The sequence below is a fragment of the Perissodus microlepis genome, chromosome 7 (assembly GCF_051167445.1).
Source record: "Perissodus microlepis isolate ML-2025 ecotype Zambia chromosome 7, ASM5116744v1, whole genome shotgun sequence".
Classification (NCBI taxonomy): domain Eukaryota; kingdom Metazoa; phylum Chordata; class Actinopteri; order Cichliformes; family Cichlidae; genus Perissodus; species Perissodus microlepis.
In genome coordinates this window covers 51,857,304-51,876,550 of record NC_140467.1, presented here as the reverse complement: position 1 = coordinate 51,876,550, position 19,247 = coordinate 51,857,304, and the positions used below count along the sequence as shown (strand labels likewise).

The 19,247-nt window shown below is 40.6% G+C and overlaps 1 protein-coding gene across 3 annotated transcripts in view; it reads right to left on the bottom strand.

Annotated features, from left to right (window-relative positions):
- The window catches only part of arsb (arylsulfatase B), a 55,052-nt gene that overhangs the window by 30,277 nt on the left and 5,528 nt on the right, over positions 1-19,247 (bottom strand). The window contains exons 5-8 of one of the 3 annotated variants that reach the window (XR_014800801.1): positions 16,974-17,217; positions 15,784-15,854; positions 7,079-7,192; positions 5,963-6,102 (exon numbers count right to left, since the gene is read on the bottom strand). Coding sequence is in view for 2 of the 3 variants with exons in the window: in XM_084935817.1 (XP_084791943.1) it covers positions 5,840-6,102; positions 7,079-7,192; positions 15,784-15,854; positions 16,974-17,217 (692 nt within the window). In the remaining variant the exon portion in view is untranslated. Of the gene's footprint in view, positions 1-4,317; positions 6,103-7,078; positions 7,193-7,919; positions 8,044-15,783; positions 15,855-16,973; positions 17,218-19,247 lie in introns of those variants that run through there. The other 2 variants (XM_084935817.1, XM_084935818.1) reach the window with 2 other exon arrangements.

Below are 19,247 nucleotides of genomic sequence, written 5' to 3'. Positions count from 1 at the left end.
AGCTTTAGAGAAAACAAGCCTTCAGCTCACTGGATTTATGATGAAACACTTTCCAGATGAGTTTATGGTTCTAATTGCAAGTCTCATAACAACACCATCTTCATTGTGTAAATTATGGTCCCTATTAAAATCAAAAGGTGGAAAGCAGGGTTTTTTTGTTTTTTTGTTTTAGAATGGGATTGTTTTGTATGTGACACAATAAATAGCCAATAACAAAGGACTCAACACCTATAAAGGATATAGCAGGTGGGTGATATTCTTTAGTCAAAAGTGAACAAGGGCATATTCAGTTACTGCAAGTTGCTCCTCCATGAGGATTTAATAAAAAAGTAACAAACACCAAAGCTGACCTCCCATGACTTACTATGTAAGACAAATAGGACACTATTACAGCTACAGAGTTTATATGGTTTTTATCCATATTTTCTCATCTGAGTAACTCCATTGACCTTTATTTGTAACATAAAAGCAAAAGTCAAACAAGTAAAAACTCAGTTAAGTTTACAAAAAGGGGAAATTTCTATGTTTCTAAAAGGTGAACTATTTCCCAATTAAAATGTCCGTTTATTACACTCACTTTGTATCGACAAGTCATTCACACAGTATTACTGTGGCTACCTGTCACATTCTCTCTAAATCTGAGGCTGTCTGGGAGGCTAACAGCTGAGTCTTAGACACATCATCAATCAATACAGAAGGGTCACATACTGAAGGTCCAACAGTCTGAAGGCTACACAGCAGAGAGCCATACTTGCAATATTTTCAGACATGTGAATGGACCATCTCGCATCTCCAGTCTTCTATTCTTTTCATTGTCAATAGAATTATATGTTGAGTTAGTGTAAGATTGCTCAGTCAGTTCATTTGAAGAACAATAGTTTCAAACAAAAAGTTTTGTATGTTTGTGTGCACTTTGCACAACAGTGAACAAGTGTGAATGCACTATTTTGAGAGTGTTGTGACTAGGAGGGGAGCAACTGCTGCCAGGACCTCAGTGCCCCACCTATTTGTGCTTCTTGGTCAGTCAAATGAAACTGGAATAAAATGGAAACACAAGGGAAGTCCCATGACTCGGTCATGGAGTTTCTGGCTAAACAACTGCAGTTATTGACAATAATAGCAGCCCTGATGTTATCCTTTCAGTTCTTGGGATCACTGCTACTCTGACCGACCTTTGGTTTGAAAGCCGGACTGAAAGTGCAAAAATCCACTGCAGAAATTGTTTAACTTATAATCTGTAAATTTAATTTATCTAGTTTGATCTACAAGGTTAGCTTCTCTAAGATCTGAGTGACTTTGTACCAGGAATCCAACTCTTCATCAATGAATGCACAAGTTTAGAACTTGAGATAAATAATGAATAATTACAGAAAGGATTTACATCATAGAATGGTTCTGTTGTTAACACCATGTAGAGGGAGGGTAGCCTAAAGTGCTAAACAGAGGCAAAACAAGCGAATTACAAGTTTGTGCAAAAATGACCTCAAAAAAACTCAACGTGGTCTCCAGTCTGTTCAGTGCAAAATCTTGTATGAGAAGCAGCAATTAAGAAGTTACATTTAGAGGCTTTGTTTTTTTCTATAAATAGCAGCCCACAAATTACTGTGTACTTCCTTAGCATACATAGGAGAGGACACAGTATGAGGGAAAAAGGTGGGAAAATGTAAAAATGTTTCTGGTATATTTGCAAAATAAATACAAGGTAAACTAAGCTGTGTGACAATGCAGGAAGAAAGAAAAAAAGTAAACAGAGTGAATGGCATTGATTTTGTAATGGCACATAGTGTATTGCTAAATCTTAAAGCCAAGAGCTGAGCTTAAGCTTTTAAAAACAGGATCATTCTCATAATCTGTGTTATAATTCATTATAAGCCCATATTTGAACTGTACCTGGGTATTTACTTTTATAACTACAAAGCTTGGAGTTGCAGAATATATTGTGCATGTTTTTAAAGTAGATACATAGATCCAATCTGAACAACATCCAACAGAAAATAAACAATAATTAGCATATCACAAATTGCATGAAAGTTTCTGATAAAGTTTTGGCTCCTCTAGCAGCAAAGGCCACCATTTGAACCAATGAAATACTGCACAGTACTGCAAGTAATAAAGTTTATTTATGAAGTGCTTTCAAACAATTCAGAAAGTCCTGCACTGGTTTGCTTTTATTCTGGTGCTTCGGCCGAGGTTGTGTTGGAGTCTTGTCAACCCAATCATCCTCATCAGCAGCCAGTATGCAAGGACCACCTCCAGCACTCAGCTTCTCTGCCTGTCTCTGAGATTTATTGTGCCCCGGCGTTCCTGCAAACTGATGTTGTAGCTTCCCGGTATTCCCTGTGTGGCTGAAGAGCAGTTCCCTTACCAGGACTACTTACCTGTCTCTTGAGCTGACCAGTTCCTTCTGAAATACTCACCTCAGCAACTCACCTGGCTGTTCACCCTCCTACAACCCCAGCAGTCCCCCTGTGAGTATCATCCTTGGTATTGCAAAATAACCAACCCCTGTTGTATTGAAAAAACAAACAAACCTTGGAACATCTCTTTGGAATCTCTCCTAATAGACTTATCTGGAATAAGCACTCTCTTTTTTCCAGTCAAACCACTCCCAATGACCTGATGCATCTCTCACAGATCCCGGCCTTTTAATGTGCAAGTTTTTCTTTGAATGTCAGTAAATTTCGTTGACCGAGGTAGGAAAAGATACAATAAAACCAGAACAATACAAAACCATCTTAAGCCACATAATAAAAGTAAACCGATAGCTTTAAAAGAAAACAAGACTGTGGTCCCAGAAGTTCATTGGCAGGAAGCTAATGAGCAAATGTTAGCTTGTTAAAGCAATGTGTTAGCATTTAGCTGAGAGCGCCCCAGTGCTAATGCTAAGTAAAGCCTAACAGAGCTGTTAGTGTGTATATAAATTACATTAAGTGTGATGTTTTTCAAAGTCCACTGTTTGCTGATGTAATGTGATCATTTTATCTATGTAAAGTTTTCAAAATTTCATCGATATCCCACACAAACACCTTTGTGACCCTCACCAACGTACGGTACAAAATATCTACATAGCCGTTTTTAATTAGGTGCGATAAGCCGTTGGGTTTCCCCTCTTCGAGGCTCAAGGTTCAACACATTCCTGACTGCACTGGTCAGTATGATTTTAATCTGTTTTCACAGGCAGGCGGCACAGACAGACAATCTTGTTTGGAATTCTCGTCCCACTTGACTGTGAGACCTTCAGTCTCATCTTGTGAACATACCAGAAAGGAATCAAGGGTGGCAGAATGTTTTTTTGTGTGTGTCCCACATGTGCTCACTGGAAAAACATCTGAGCCTAACACTGGGATATCATATCTTTACCCTGTCATATCTTTCAGGGGCATCTCTCTGGAGCCACACATAGCTTTGTCATTGCAGCTGAAAAAACAACAACGTGGGGTGACATCAGAGTCAGCGAATCGCAGTGTTGATACAGCGGAGGCACATCAGAGCTGAAGACTGTGCTCGACACTCACGGTGCTGAGTCAAAGTGCAGAATTAAGTGCGAAAGACACACCAAAACCACTTTGAAAACTATGAGGAGGAGACGAGCTGTGACACCGCAGGGGCACCCTGATTATAATGACACGTAGGGGGAAGACGGAGCAGCCTGTCAGGAGGGGCACTTCACCACAAACGGGGTATGAGAAGTGCAAAAGTGGTCTGCAGTCGAGCTGAGAAACTTACAGGCCCTGGTTTTACATGAATTGCAAACACTAGTAACGTCTAATTAAATAGACTATCCCATCATACTGAAACGCAGAGTTTTGATTGTAGAGTAAACTGACAAAGTGACAAATTTACAGCCTCAGCAAAGTAAGAAGCACTTTCTCAGAAACATAAAATAATCATGTGGTACCATGGTATTTGCTGTTACCAAAATCCCAGTTTGAACTCCATTTAACTGCCACAAATGGCATTTGGCATGTGGTACCATGACAGAATTAGACACCAAATAAATAACTTAGAAAACAAAAATGTAGAGTAGGTTTTAAAAATTTAAGTAAGAAATTGGCAGTGGACATGGGCCATGGGCATGCCATCTGGGCTGACTGTTATTTAATAAATAATTTAGTGAAATTTGCCCTAAAAAATCTCAAAGGCCACTCATCAATTAAGCATCAAAATTCAGTTTAACTAAGTAGGACTTACTTTGGACCACCGACAAGTGAAGACGCTGAGAAAGTCAATGTGACGCTTATGAATTATGATCAGTTTTGTGCTTTAAAGAGATGATATTCAAGTAAACTGAGTTTATTAAAACAGATAGAAAAGAGATTTACAGTGTTTTAAAATATACTTTACTACTTTACTCTCAATCAGCTTTATACTGTGCAACACAGTAAAAGATTAATCTCAAAACACTATACATTTTTACTTACATGAAGTGGGTGGGGCTTGGAAGAAAAAAAGTGATGTCACATATTTAGGCGCACCGACCAGGATTTGGAAACATGTTAATAAAGATAATATATTTCATACAGACTTTTTGTGGTGCTGGTATTATTGGAACAAAATTAATAATTATAAATTAAGGTATCCATTTCCTTATGTTACATTACAAAACAAAAATCAATCCACTGATTTGCTTTTAGCGTAACAAAAGCGCATTTCAAAACAAACCATTTAAACTGAAACACGAGTTCAAACCCTCACAACTTTGCATAAACATATTGGCATATCCTGGTACCACCTTCACATTTAAAGGACAGATTTGAGTGGGTAACAGTGCAAGATATATGTTAAATGTCACATGGAGCAAGGAGCTGAGAGCAAACAGCATTGCAGCTTTGGTTTCTATGGTGACAAGTCTGGGAAATGTGACAAACAAAACAGGAGCGTCATTGACTCCTTAATGACAAATAGGTCTACGGCTCTGTTTTTCTGTAGCAGCAGTATTGTTGTTTGTTTTGCTCAGCTGTCAATCAACATGCAGGGCAGGTTAAGGGTCGCGGCCCACATTCGGACAGTGGCCGCCTGCTCTCAGCAGGAAGCATTTCCTGCTCTAGTCTGCATGCTGCTTTCAGTGGAAGGTCAAACACCTAGGGGTCAAAGGTCAAAGAGGATGTGTATATGAAAGAAATTAGTTTCTCCTGCTCAGATTCTAGACATGCAAATGTATAGTGTAGCTGCCCTCAGAGACAACACTATGCACTATATACCTCAACCGGTCGTGATCTGATGAAGATTCACTGGTGAAGATAGACAGAGATTAATAATAACTAGTGATTTATAAACACACGGTGAGTGAAAAAGAAACACTCAGTCCATCAGGGGCCCCCAGCAGCCTAGACCTGTTGCAGAGTAACTAAGAGAGGATTCAGGCTCACTTGATACAGCCCTAACCTGATACAGCCTAAGATAAAAAGTCTGAGAGAGCAGATAAGAATCTCTGAGTAAGGCCCAGGTGGATGATAGATAACAACAAATAAAACTGCTTTTTGAGTTTTGCAGCAAGGATGGTTGGGGCTAAACATTAGGCTTCCAAATGAATTAAGTGTCTGAATCTTTGGTTGATTAATAAGCTGGAGTGAAAGATTGCTGCCATCCACCCTCCTCAGCCTTTGCTTCTAGGTGACAATTGGCAGTGTTGATTCATTTAAACTAATCCGCTGTAACCAGATTTATGTAAGGCAGAGTAAAGGTGCTGCTGTTACTGACTTTCTGAATTCTTTGGTATTGGCTGTTCTCTTTTAAAAACAAAAAAAATTGTTGTAAAACTTCACCTTTCCCCACAAAGGAAAATTCCTGCTGCTGTAATTCACAGTAAACAAAATGCTACAATATCGGTAATATCCGCCTAAGCCCAGGGCCCCCAGGCTCCAGTGGGGCCTGGGTCACATCTAGGGTCATCGTCAGGAAAGTTTATGGGCTGAGCACTTTTTTGGTGGTGCTCTAGTCTACAGAGGAGATGCTCGACTACCTTGGGGAACTGAGCAGACACCTCATTTCTCTCTTCTGGATCCTTTTCAATGTTAAACAGCATGACAGGCTTCAGCTGATCCACAGAGGAGCTTGAGTCGGAGGTGTTGCCGTCAGGTCGGGGGAACCAAACGTCACATCCTGGGGATAACAAAAAGGACATTAGCAGTATTGTTAAGAAGGGAGGAAAACCCCATCTCCATTTTCTGTTCAGCTTATTTGTTCTTTTTTCCTGCCCTACTTATTATAGATGAATTTTATCATGTGCAAAAACTGAGACGCACTGCAAAAATTGCACTTTTCTTATATTAGAATATCTCAGGGATTAAATGTGTCGTTAAACTTCTTTACTGACAGAAAGAGGAGTTTCACTGGTCCGGTCCACTTAAGATCAGACAGAAAAAAAAATATATATATATATATATAATAATAATAATAATAATAATAATTTAAATAAATAAATAAAAATGACCAGGCAACCACTGCTTTTCCTAGTGGCAACAAGGCTGCCATATTTTTACTCTAGTGTGACTGAGCCATAAGGCAACTTGCTTCTTACTGGTTAGATCGATCACTTAGTATTGGTATTAGAACAATAATTAAAAAAAATAAAAAATCCTCCAAGACCCAGAATACATTTTTACCCCCCCCCCCCAATATAATATATAACATAATATAATATAATATAATATAATATAATATACATTTTCCACAATGTCATGGGCCAAGTGGTACCCAGTGGGCAGGGCCACAGCTAATGGCACTTTGGCTCATTGACCAGACCACAGACTGAAGATAAAAGATGGCCTCTGGGTCTCAAAAATGAAGAGAGAACTATTTTCCTCCTGCACAATGAGGACATGCTGTCAGCTCTGACAACAACAACTTTACCGTTTTACATAAGATATATTCAAATATTTGCTACTACCAACTTTACTTCATGTATTGCTACTTTATGACGTTGGACTTTTACTTGGCATGGAGTGTTTGATTGTATTAAGTTTTTTTTTTTTTTAATAAAGATAAGAAATGAATGTCTTCCTGTGCATTACTGTGTTTCATATTCTACGTCCCACTTAGACTAAATATGACATTAGAAGTGACAGAAGATACTGACCTGGGTACCCAGTCAGCAGCTTCCACTTTGAAGATCGAATGGCTGCGTGAATGGACACATTGAAGCCGGAGTTGGCCACCTGAGCCAAAGTTAACTCGCGCTGCCTGCCAGGACCTGTAGACAGAGGACAGAGCTGATTCAAGGAAACTATCCATCTTAAAAACTACAGTTCGCTGATTAAGATGATATTAGTCCACCCCTGGATACAAAGCGCCTTCTGTGGATGTCTTCGGAAACCAAATGAGAAGGTAGACTGGCATCAGCATACTTGACAATCACAGTTGGTATCAGGTGAAGGGTGTGAAAATAAATGTACTAATAACAGACTCTTTTGTGCTGCAAAATCTGCAGTGAAATAGAACAGTTTAAATAAACAAACCCCATGAAAATCCCTCCTGTTCAAGAACAAAAGTTGGTTTTTTTAAATGTATACATTTCTGCAAACACACAGAACTTTGGGCCTGGAGGAATTTGACAGATACGGTGGTAATGTGGTCGACTCAGCACCAGTCTTCCATGTTTGCCAAGTATAATGAATAATGTGCTGTTAGTGCAGTTGTGCAGACACAAAGATGGCACAGAAACAAGGGTCACAGTTACCAATGAGCACACTTATCAGTTTCATAGGGCAAAAGTAAATAACTGATCTTCCTTTTGATGGTGTAGAAATATCTGCAGCTTCCAGTGATGGGAATAACGGCGTTACTTTTTTCAGTAATGAGTAATCTAACTAATTGCTATTCCTATCGTTACAGCGCCGTTACTGTTACTAACAAGAAAATGCGGTGTGGTCGCGTTACTATTTTCAACAAACAGACGGTTGAAGCTGTGTTCAGCTTACCGCATCTTATATCAGTTGCATGGAAGTAGCTGTAAGTAATCCGGGCGCTACAGCTTTAAGCAGCTGCGCGCGCTCCCGTGGACGGCAATCACTTTCTGGTAGACGATCATTTTTGGCACAACACCTGGAGTTAAAGGGGCAAAACAATCGCATGAATGCTGCAGTTTGACCGAGGAAGAATAAATTAGTCATGGTAAGCCAATCACATGGCCACTTAAAGATGACAAAGCGACAAGGTGATATATACCAGTTTTTTAAATTGTGTTGATAGGCCACGTAAAACCAGAGTCATGATAAACAATATATACGCGTTTTTTTTCCTCAACAGTTTCGTCACATTTACTGTCTAAGGACAGCGCTAGCAAACACTCTCTGCTTATGACCAAAAAACCCCAAAAAACAGCCCTTTGGTGTTGGTGGAAAAATGCACCATGTCGACCAATCAAAAAATTATATGGCAACATGACATTTGGTTGTTTAGGAAGAGGGGGAAGTTTTAGGAGTGATGGAGAGAGATAGAGAGACAGAGAGCGAGAGAAAGAAAGCAGAAAAAGAGAGAGAGCGAGTTCTGAGATGTGAGAGATTTGTGACGTTTAGCGTGTTTGGAGTGTGTAGTTAATGTGTTGTCTTGTGTAGTTAATGTATAGTGTTGTGGATAGGGATGGGTATCATTTAGGTTTTATCCGATACCAGTACCAAACAGGTACTTTTGAAACGGTGCTCGAACCGGTGCTTAAAGAATGAAGAACACAAAATTGGTCCAAAAACCTCTCATGTTCAGCTGTTTTTTTGTAAAAAGATAACAATGTTAGCCTTTTCTGCAGCTATAGGGGATTTATGGCATCACTCTTGGCTGGAAGCAGTGCTTAAACAATGGAAAAAAAACACAAACTTTGTCCAAAAACCTCTCATGTTTAGCTGTTTTCCTCTTTTTCTTTGGTCATTTTAGCCTTTTTGGCCAGGGTGAAGGGAGTATCTGCCATCAAACAAGAAGACAGCCGCATGTAACTATGATGGTGTTTGCTAGTTCACCTTACGTGCATTAATGTAATAACGTGGTTAGCCTACTCAACGCAAATTACACACGGACAACATTAAGCTACTCACGCAGAGAAGAACGGCTGCTGCTGCCATCATCATCCGTCATCATTTCTGCTACACTGGCAGGGCTAGGGGCCAGGACTCTACTCTTCGGGTTTTTGGGGGATGTTGCTAACTCCGGGTCCGATAACAGGCAGCACACCCGCCGTAGATGTGCTCGGTGTGAGGTCTCGCAGCAAGCTATCAAATACGGCGCATCTCTCGGCTTTTAACAAAATGCTATACGTCGCCAGGTGTTTCATCAGATTCGAGGAGTTACCTCCTTTGCACAGTATCACCTTAAAGCATGCCATAATGGCACCGGATACCGGTACCCATCCCTAGTTGTGGATAGTTTTGTGTTGTGTGTCAGAACAATGAGGTGACTGCTGTCTCCAGGTATCAGGCTGTGATGTTCTCCTTTATAGTGGACAGAAATTATTTTTTGGAGTGGCACAAATAATTTGTGCGGCATCTTATTGAATGCAGAACAGCTGATTGTTATGCAAATAGTTTGAAATGGTTATTTTTTTTAAAAAAATTAAAAGAAATGGGTAAAAAGTAAATGGCTGCAAATAACTTTGTTGTTTCCACAGGATTTTAAAATTGACAATTTATATTTGCATTTAAAGTTATAAAAAGTTATGAAATATGATTCAATAAACATGTTTGTGGTTGTTACAGTAAAAACTATAAGTTTTTCTACTCAGATTTTATGTTTTTTGTCTGATTTTAGATCAATTGTGTTAATAAAGTATGTCAAAATAAAAACATAACTGTAAATTCAGGCACGTGAGGTTGTGCTGAAAAGAATGATACCAAACAAGGCAAATAAATAGTTTTTAAAGGTGAAATGTAGAGGAAACATCAAAAGTAGTTAAAAATGGCCAATGATACCCTGGAGCCCAGAGGGGTAAACTTTTTTTTTTAAAGTAACACAATAGTTACTTTTCAAGTAATTAATTACTTTTAGAATCTTGTAACTCAGTTACTAACTCAGTTACTTTTTTGAAGAAGTAACTAGTAACTATAATTAATTACTTTTTCAAAGTAACTTGCCCAACACTGAGTATTTCTGACCCTTATGGAAAATGTCTCCCAGAAGCGAGTACACATCTCCGCACCTTCAAACACAGGAGATCTGGCCTTCTCAGGTTCATACCGCTGTTGACCCCCACAATATGGTCCTGGTTAGACAGATTTGCAAGTCATTTCAGCCTCCTAACGCTGTCAAAAACAAGCATGTCCTCAACATTCTTCACATAAAGAGAAATCCGCACCCACACAAAGCCAAAGTTCCCCATCGGGGCTTGTTTAATAGAGCCGATCCCGCCGCAGCAACATGAGTGAGGGAATTAAAACATTTCCGATCTCAGCTTTTTTGCGACTACATGATAAAAGCTTCGACAATGAATTCTTCGCTGATCGTTGTGCGAATGACGTGTGGGTATCTCAAACACTTCCAAATGCAGAGCTAAGCTGCTCAGCTCATCTCAGATCGGCATCGCTCACATGGTTGCGTAAGAATGGGGTGTTCAGATTCAGGTGTGAACACCGTTATGTAAGCAGGTGATTAATGATTGACAGGTTTGATTAATTATGCTGCGCACGAGCTTCTTCTTCCATTCTTAAAAAGGGACTGGACCTCAAACCCCAACAGATTGCCCGCAGTGTACACATGTCCATTTCTTACATTCATTCTTTGCAGGACAAAGGAGGCTGCACTCATCTGGATCCACAGCAGGATGACACACAAACAGGAGGAAGGGGAGGGAGGGAGGAACAGTGGGAAGAGACCCCGAGTGAGCAAGAGAAGTTTCTAGAGGGAGAGCTGAGGAGTGATTTAAGGCTTGGGTCAAGTCCAGGAATCGTTCTCTCAGCAAGTGAGAAGTTCAGGGACCCCTCTGTGACCCATTTAGCCACAATCCTTTTACTCACAAAGCGACAGCAAAGAAGATTTTGAAAAAGAGACTTGAAAGGAGTGAAAAAAAGAAATGAAGGAAAAAAGTCTTTTCATGAGCTAAATAGAAAACACCCAAAAAAAAAAAAGCATGAAGAGGAGAAGGAAAAGGAGAGAAGAGGAGAAGGAGAAAGGAAAGGAGAGGGAGGTCTCAAAGAGGGGCTGGGTTATAATAGGAAAGAAGAAAAAGGGGAAAAAAGAGAAGAATTTCAGCCTGGAAGGGAGGGTGGGTGTCAAAGCGGTGGCCGACAATAAACTTTCAAACATAAAACATGAGGTTGAAAGCTTGTAAAGCAGTGCTTCCCTTATCAAGCCAATGATTTAAATGTTAATGACCACCAGTAAACTTTGAGGGTAATTTGAGCAACACTGGCTGAAGCTGTACAAACAGCCTGTTTCAAAACAGACAATAAATCACTGTTTGGATTTTCTGGAATTATTCGTTTAAACGGGTTTGTGAATGAGGGATTTTATTAAGTTAAAGCTTCATTTACCAATATTTGTATTTGGTTTTCTTCCTCTCAGCTTGGTGCAACCAACTATTACAGCTTTCACATTACATTTTTTCAATGATTGTTTTTGTGTCTTTAAGCTCCTTGTTTTGGTTTGACAATCAGCAACTTTAAACTTTTGTTACTCTAGTTCAGTACAAGAGGCCCTGATAAACTCAAAGTATACTCCCTGCTCAGCAATAAACAGCCCACCAAAGAGATCAGCAACCAGTTAATCTGAGCCCACGGTTGCCCCTAAAGGACTGCTGATGGATGCTAATATTGTTTTGTTTTCTTCCTCATTTTTGATGTCTACTACACATCATTAAAGACAGAACATACTGTACTTTGTAAAAGTCCTGAGCCATCCTTTATTTCTTTATATTTGGCTTCCAAGGACCTAATTTGGTCCTTGATAGTTATCTTGAGCAAAAGTTCTCCAAACTTTCAGAAGGTCTTTCAAAGTTTTCTTAGGACATTGTCTGCTTTTTAACTCATTTTCAGTCTAATCCTGTACACTGCCATTTTAGAAACACACTGCAGGCAGTTTAGTGTCACGTCTAAGCCTAACCTGCATGCTTGTGTACTGAGGGATGAAATGTTTCTTAATTAAGCCACCTAACACTGACCTATCAGTCAAGGATGAAAAAGAAATCTAACTCGAGGAATAAATCAGTATTGTATGAACATGCAACAGACAACTTAGCAAAGAACCAGTTTTTAATTGGCTCTTTCAGCACTCTGTTACTGTCAGCCTGTCACAAAAACAGTTTGCTTTCACTACTTAAGTTGAATCTAAGAAAAATGCCAAAGATCAAACAGTTTGACAGGCATTAACTGACAAAAACCTGCCAAACCTTGGCACGGTGTGCAGTGTTCCTTTAAAACAATTTGAGGAAAAGACAAGTAGGACAAAATTATAAGAATTGGGCTTTATGGACATGACTTTCAGATATTGTTCATCTGCTGTACAGTTTTAAGAAATAAGGAAAAAAAAAAAAAAAAAAAACATACAGAGACTTAACACAGGACCAGAGCAAAGCATCTGTCTTCAATTCACCCATCTACTGTTCACTGAAGCCTTATCAGAGATGGTCTCTATGGAAAGATGGTTGTCAAAAAGCCATTCTTAAGGAAGGCAAGCAGAGAGAGAAGACTGGGGATGCCAAACACACAAGAAGTGGACTGAAAATCAGTGCCAACGGGTCTTATGGGATCATGAATTCTAATTTCAGTCAGTAGACGTCGACAGTAGAGGCCCGTGAGTTTATACGCTCATCTGTAACACATGGTTGAGGCTCTTTCATGGTTTTGGGCTGCATTTCATTCAGTGGTTTTTAGGAAGAAAAATGAAGGACTTTCGAACGAAGAAAAGTTCAGTCAGATTTTCATCCATTGTGCAATACCATGTCAAAAGTACCTGATTCACAATGGCTTCTTTTCAGCGTGACATTGATAGCAGATATACTGGCAATACAGCAAAAGCATACCTGGAAATACACATGCACACACACACACACCAGTCATGGATTGGCCTCCCCGGGGCCCGTAACTCAACATTATTGCCGCACTTGCATCATCTTGACAGAGAACGGAACAAACAGGGACTCACTGATGAGCATTGAGGCCTGGTCCAACCCACCCACTAGAGAGTCGCTAATGTAGATAAGTGAACATGATCCCCCACCAGTGAACACCAAAAGTTGCCCTTAAACCTGAAATTAAGCCCAGATCTGTGCAGTGCTTAGCTGACTTGAAATACGGATTGACGTCGAACACTGAAAATCTCATTAAAGCAGGCTAACGTTCATTGTTGAATATGGACTCAGGAAGGAGCGTGACTTGTACAAACTCTAAAGGACTGCTGTTTAAAGAAATCCAGATAATATTTTGAAAAGCCCCTAATACATAAGACTACTGTTTGTTTCACATATGTTTGATCAACATATTAATATCTGTCTGGTACATCTGTGAAGCTTTTCAGTCCCAAAAAAGTTTGCAAAAAAAGAAACAGAGCAACCAAGGCTGAGTTGGTAGAGTGTGCTGTCCACTAATAGCAAGGTTAGTGGCTCACGTTGCAGTTCCTCCACACGTCTGCGTGTCCTTGGGCAAGAAACTAAACCCAAAGTTGCTCCCTATGGCAGGACGGCACCTTGTAGGTCTCTGCTGCTTTAAAAATGCTGTAGGAGAAACACTACCACCAAGGTTAAAAAGGTGCTATATAAGCAGGATTTTTTTTTACCATTTCAGTCCCCTTGGACCTTTACTATTTTTAAATGTGTAACTGAGGTGTAGTATCCGCCCCAAAAGTCAGAAAGCATGGCCCCAGATAACTGCCCTGCTACCTCCGCAGAGATGGAAGCGGTTTGGTCCACTAAATATTAAGTGGTTTAGACAAGGATGAGTCCAAAAAAAAAAAAAAGCAGTCCCATAGCAGATTTCCTGTAAAACCACCCTACAATCAGAGGTTAAAGAGCGAACACCCGCCCTGCCCTCTAACATCAGCTTTCTCAGATTTCCTCCCTGGCGACTGATTACAGTGTCAACAGTGAATGATTAGAGTTTCACCCCCGTGTTATCAGCATTCCTCAGAAGAAAACAAAATATCTGTTATATACGAAACCGTGAGGGGAGAAAAAAAAACTGATAAAATTCTCTGGATTCAGCTAATTTCAACTAAGATTCCAAACACTCCTTACAAACCTAACAACAATTTCAAACACTCTTTTTGCTTTATTCAAATGTTATATAAGACTCTATTCTAAGGTCTAAGCTCAAACAATGATCCTTTCATACAGGCTTAATGAGAAAACACAGCAGAATTACATTGTTAGTAAGAAAAGGAGAACATATCCTACACTGCAAGCACACAGAGGAGGAGGAGGTCAGTGCATGAGGTTTTCATCATCTTAAACACTCTTAGTCATAATTCACATGCCAGTGAAGGCTTAAGCTTGCCTGTGTGAGTTTCATCCTCAGTACACAAGCATGCAGGTTAGGCTTAGCCGTGACACTAAACTGCCTGCAGTCTGTGATAAACAGATGATCTGCCAGGCAGCCTGCAGTCCACCTTTGACCCAATGTGAGTACACTCCAGATACCCATGACCCTGCACAGGACGAGCAGACGATTTACAGCAGCGCCGCTTAAGAACAGCTAAAATCCATATCATGATTACCTGTCACATTTATTGCAATAACAGGTCAGCCATCCATCTACGTTCTTTACTGCTTATTCAATTCAGGGTCGCTGGGGAGCAACCTATACTCTAGCTGTTATAGGGCAAGAGGTTGGGTAGCACCAGACCTGTCACCAGTTCGTCACAGGGCACATCACTTCTCTTAATTACTGTTTTTTTTTTTAAATGCAAGTGAATGTAATTAATCTGCATAACGTTTTAATTATCTGCACTGTGCAGAAAATAAAATAAATTGAAATAATTATTGTATTGTAAAGAGTTACGTGGATCTTTGGAAGCTCATTTCTAGATCTGTATCTTTTTTCATTAGCTCTACCAAAATAGTTTTGAATAATTAAAAGCTCAAAATAGTCACATCCACTGGTCAGCTGGGACCTTTCTCTGTGGGGCTTGCCTGTCTCAGGGTATTCTCTCCCACAGCCCAAAGACACAATTATACGATGTGTTAGCTCTTTGATGGACTGGCGACCAGTCCAGAGTGTACCCTGTCTCTCACGCTATGACAGCTGGGATAGACTCCACCTACCTGGAGACACCGAACTGAATAAGCAGTGATGGTCAGTTTATACTTTCTATTTTTTTTAATGAATCATATACATTCAATTTAGCTTCACTGAAGATTTTCTTCTGTGGTCATTCCCCACCAGTGGGGTCATCCCACCAGCCCTTTAAACCAACACTATTGTGATTAGCTACACCCTCATAAACAAAAGCTTTAATAAACAACAGGTAGGTGGAGCTTCTGTGCTCACAGTCGAAACAGTGTTTCCAAGTTGATCATATCAGGGCTATCTGATATTTATGACATCATACATGTAGCTGTTTAGCAGCTTCCCCAAAGCAATGCCCACTCTCATGTATTTTCAATGGATTCATCTAAGTTCATGACAATGTATCAGCTTGTTGAAGACATTATTACACACAAATCAATCCATATTTCCAGTATAATCTTCTATTTTTCTATTAAATAACCTTATAAAAAATAGTAACTCTACCTTTAGGGAAAGGCATAATTGACTTTAACAATGGACATTCTGTGAAATCAGCAGTTTGGATTAATTGAGAAAATCTTCAGACATACTGAAAAAAAGATTTCCAATAACGTTAAAGTGGAAAAAAGAAATGTGAACTTACATGGAGCAATGTCATAATACAGAGGGTCGATGTTGTGCAGCAGCTCCAGTCTGGGTGAGGCAAACCCTTTGCTGTAAGATAAAAGCAGTGTTGCACTTCAATAAGAGAACACACAACCAACACGCCACGCTGACTCATGTGCTGTGAAACCCACCGGGATCTGTAAATCTGAAGCAGCTGGCTGTTGCTCACCAGGCGGTCATATGCGCTGACCGCACTCCACCACAGAGAAAACGCACCACTTTCTCTGACCACACTGACTGATAACACAACTGAAATAAGTCTCACTCTCTCACTGGGTGCTTCTCTGTTCTGGGCCTTCGTTTGGTTTACGCTTCCCAGGTCGGGGCTGCTGTTTTCTGCAACTGGGACGTCCAATTAAAACACAATGAAAGCAGCGTTTTGTGCCCTGTAGTGCTGCTCACACGGCCGTGCCAGCAGCTGGTGGTCAGCTGACACGCAACGGCCAATCGAGTCAAGTGGAGGCTGCGAGTAGTAGTTTGCGGTCCTGGCTAAGCCTCGATTTTCTGCCGGGGCTCTGCTGTAGCCCTCAATTTCACCTCTTTCACTGTGTCCGCATTTAGTTTACAAATATAATGTGTCAGTCAAATGGGACACAGTGACAGCTCGCCTCACATGGAAAGCACATCTGTGGTCTGCAAGCTGCTCCGTGTGACTTATCGATTTACTAATAGCTTCTTTGCAAAGTTCTCCAAAACACAAGAGGTCATCCAGACGTTTAATTGAATATATTACATTTAACAAAATTGCATCATCTCAGGCATGTCCTGACACAAAAGGATTTGCAGCAAAACAAATTAGCCGATCTAACAGGAGGACAGCTTAATTTTTAGTCTGAAGCGAAGCTGGGAGGGGGGGGCAGAACAGAGGGATGGACGGACTACAGATTTGTGTGAGAATGACTGATGCAATTTCCTTCTCTTTGAGCTCTCAATGCCACAGCAACAAAGGGCTTATTGAAGAAGCAGGGGCTCCTACGACAAGAAGACAGAGGTAGCTGGAGAGTGCGAGCATGGGGCGGGGTGGGGGAGGGTCTGAAAGGGGCACCAAGAGAGGGCAAGCTGTCAAACTTAAGAGCTGGTATCACTCACAAAAACCCTCCAGGCTACAGCCAACTTCCCCCTCAAGTCCTGTGACAGATCTTGACAGTAAAAAACGGCCCAGCTCACCTGATCGCGTTCCACACGTCGAAGCCGTCCAGTGGCTTCGTGCCTGTGGTGTTTCCTCCTGCCAGGCCAACAAGTGTAGGCAGCCAGTCGGAGATGTGGATGAGCTCACGGTTCACGGTACCCGGCTGTTTCAGTAACGGGCTGGCAACAAATCCAACGCCTCGGACTCCTCCTTCCCATAGTGACCACTTTCTCCCTCGCAGAGGCCAGTTGCTGCCACCAGACAGCGTTTGACCTCCATTATCTGAAACAACCACAGGGGCAAAAGGTATGAAGATCATTTGTAGATACTGAAACAATGTTCAAAATTTCCCAGAGTCTGGATTTCATACATGTTCAGGTTCCAGTGTCACTCTGTCAGTCTGTGGAAATTTGGTTTCTGAATGTTGATTGTACATCAGCCAAACATTTTATATTTCCAGCAGACATGTGGGAAACCATGAAAATGAATTTAAAGGTGGAAAACCCATCTAAGCGATATGTGCTCAGGTTTTGATGAGTCAAATACTCTTTAAGCAAATGCATAAAGAAGTTGTTTTCTTTCTTCTTCTTTTTTTTAAAGGCAAAAAAGAAACAGGAAACTCCTATCACCTGATAAAACTTTATCCAGTCAGCTGATATCCTTCCACTTTATGTTACCTAATTAAAGTGAGCTGAATCATTGATCACTGTATGCCAATAAGGTCAACTGTGACTGTAGCAGCAACTGTAGCCTTTAACCTTATAGCAAATGAACAGCATCAATAAGCTGCAACATTACAAAGTTTCACAGCTGACACAATGTAATGTGCCAATTTGCTATGGGGGCTACACAGGGTTTTATTTTGTTGTTGTCAATTTCAGATGTGTGACATACAGTCATGTGAAGAACAATCTTCTATAGATTTCACTGCAAATCTATGAATTTTGTTTTGTTTTTTAATAGAACTGCATAAAGTCCAGTGATCAGCAGTTATTGGGAAACTTCATGTGGTGCTGAGCTAAAGTCAAAGCATCATTAAAGTCATTAGGGATTCATGTACTCTGTAACATGACTGTAAAAATTCAATGGCAATCCACCCAAGCGATGAAGGATTTCAGTTTGAACAACCAATGAAGCAGCTGTCAGTGAACTCCCCAGGGCTGCTATTGCTGAAAACAAGTGATCAGCTGAGACATTAAAACAACACGCCGATGTTGTCTCGCTGTCTGACAAATACACCTATAAAATATCCAACCATTACACAAGTGCACACACAGGCGGTTAGACTGTCATCATCCCAATAAGCCGATCCAGTATAAATAGACTTGACCAGTCACATCCAGGCAAGGCTCCCCTTTCACAGGCAAAGTGTCATCCAAGTCCAGGAAGTAGTCTGTGTCGATTCCCGAACAGTTTTTGGAAAAGACCGTCTGCTTCTTAATGTCTTTTCAAGCTGCTTCGCCTCTCTACAGGCCAACTCTGTCTTTCCCAGCTCCCCCAAAATGTCCCTTCATCCTCCTTGCTCATTTGCTTACAGTAAATTCCCAGTGAGGCTGTCAGTTTACAGAAAATGTCATCATAAAGGAAACTCAAAGTCCAACCAAACCAAATTCTGCCAATTCTGTCCTGTTAAGCTTAGTCAGTGATAACAGCTTGACCAGGATGAATTCAAAGTGTGAGCTGGAAATGTGACTAACCAAACAACTGATAAGCCTTCTTTCAGTAAGTTATAGTTAAACATTTATCTGGTCAAATCACAGATTACATAAGCTCTGCACCACATTTACACAGAAGCAGGAAGTACTGAGTTTTTCCACTGCTTCAGATCAGCAGAGTCAGTGTCTGCCCAGCATATGGTTGGCTCAATCCTCAGAATCACAGCGAGCCAAATGTGTAAAGGAACAATGAAACAGGCCACCTACCGTAGCCCACCACAGGCATAAAAACGCTCACACTTTACTTTCACAGCATTGTTCCTGTCTTCTAATTACCCTTTAAAAACACTAAACCCCCTAAAAATAACCCTCAAACGTAGTTACCTACTTCAGATGCAAATCATTAGATGTTCCACGTGTGGAAACCTGCGAGCAGGCACAGGTTTAAATGATGTGGTTTATGGCCCGTCTTGGCCACATTACGTTCTTCATCAAAGGTTTATTAGATGTTTTTCCTTTGTCATTTTCTCGGTGAGTTGCCTGTAGAGCTCTACACGAAGACATAAGCTAAGAAAAGTTTTCCTTACTTCTGTCAGCCGGCAGTGACGTTTGAACAAACATAGCAAAACACCGCCCTCTAGTGGGCATCCGCAGAAA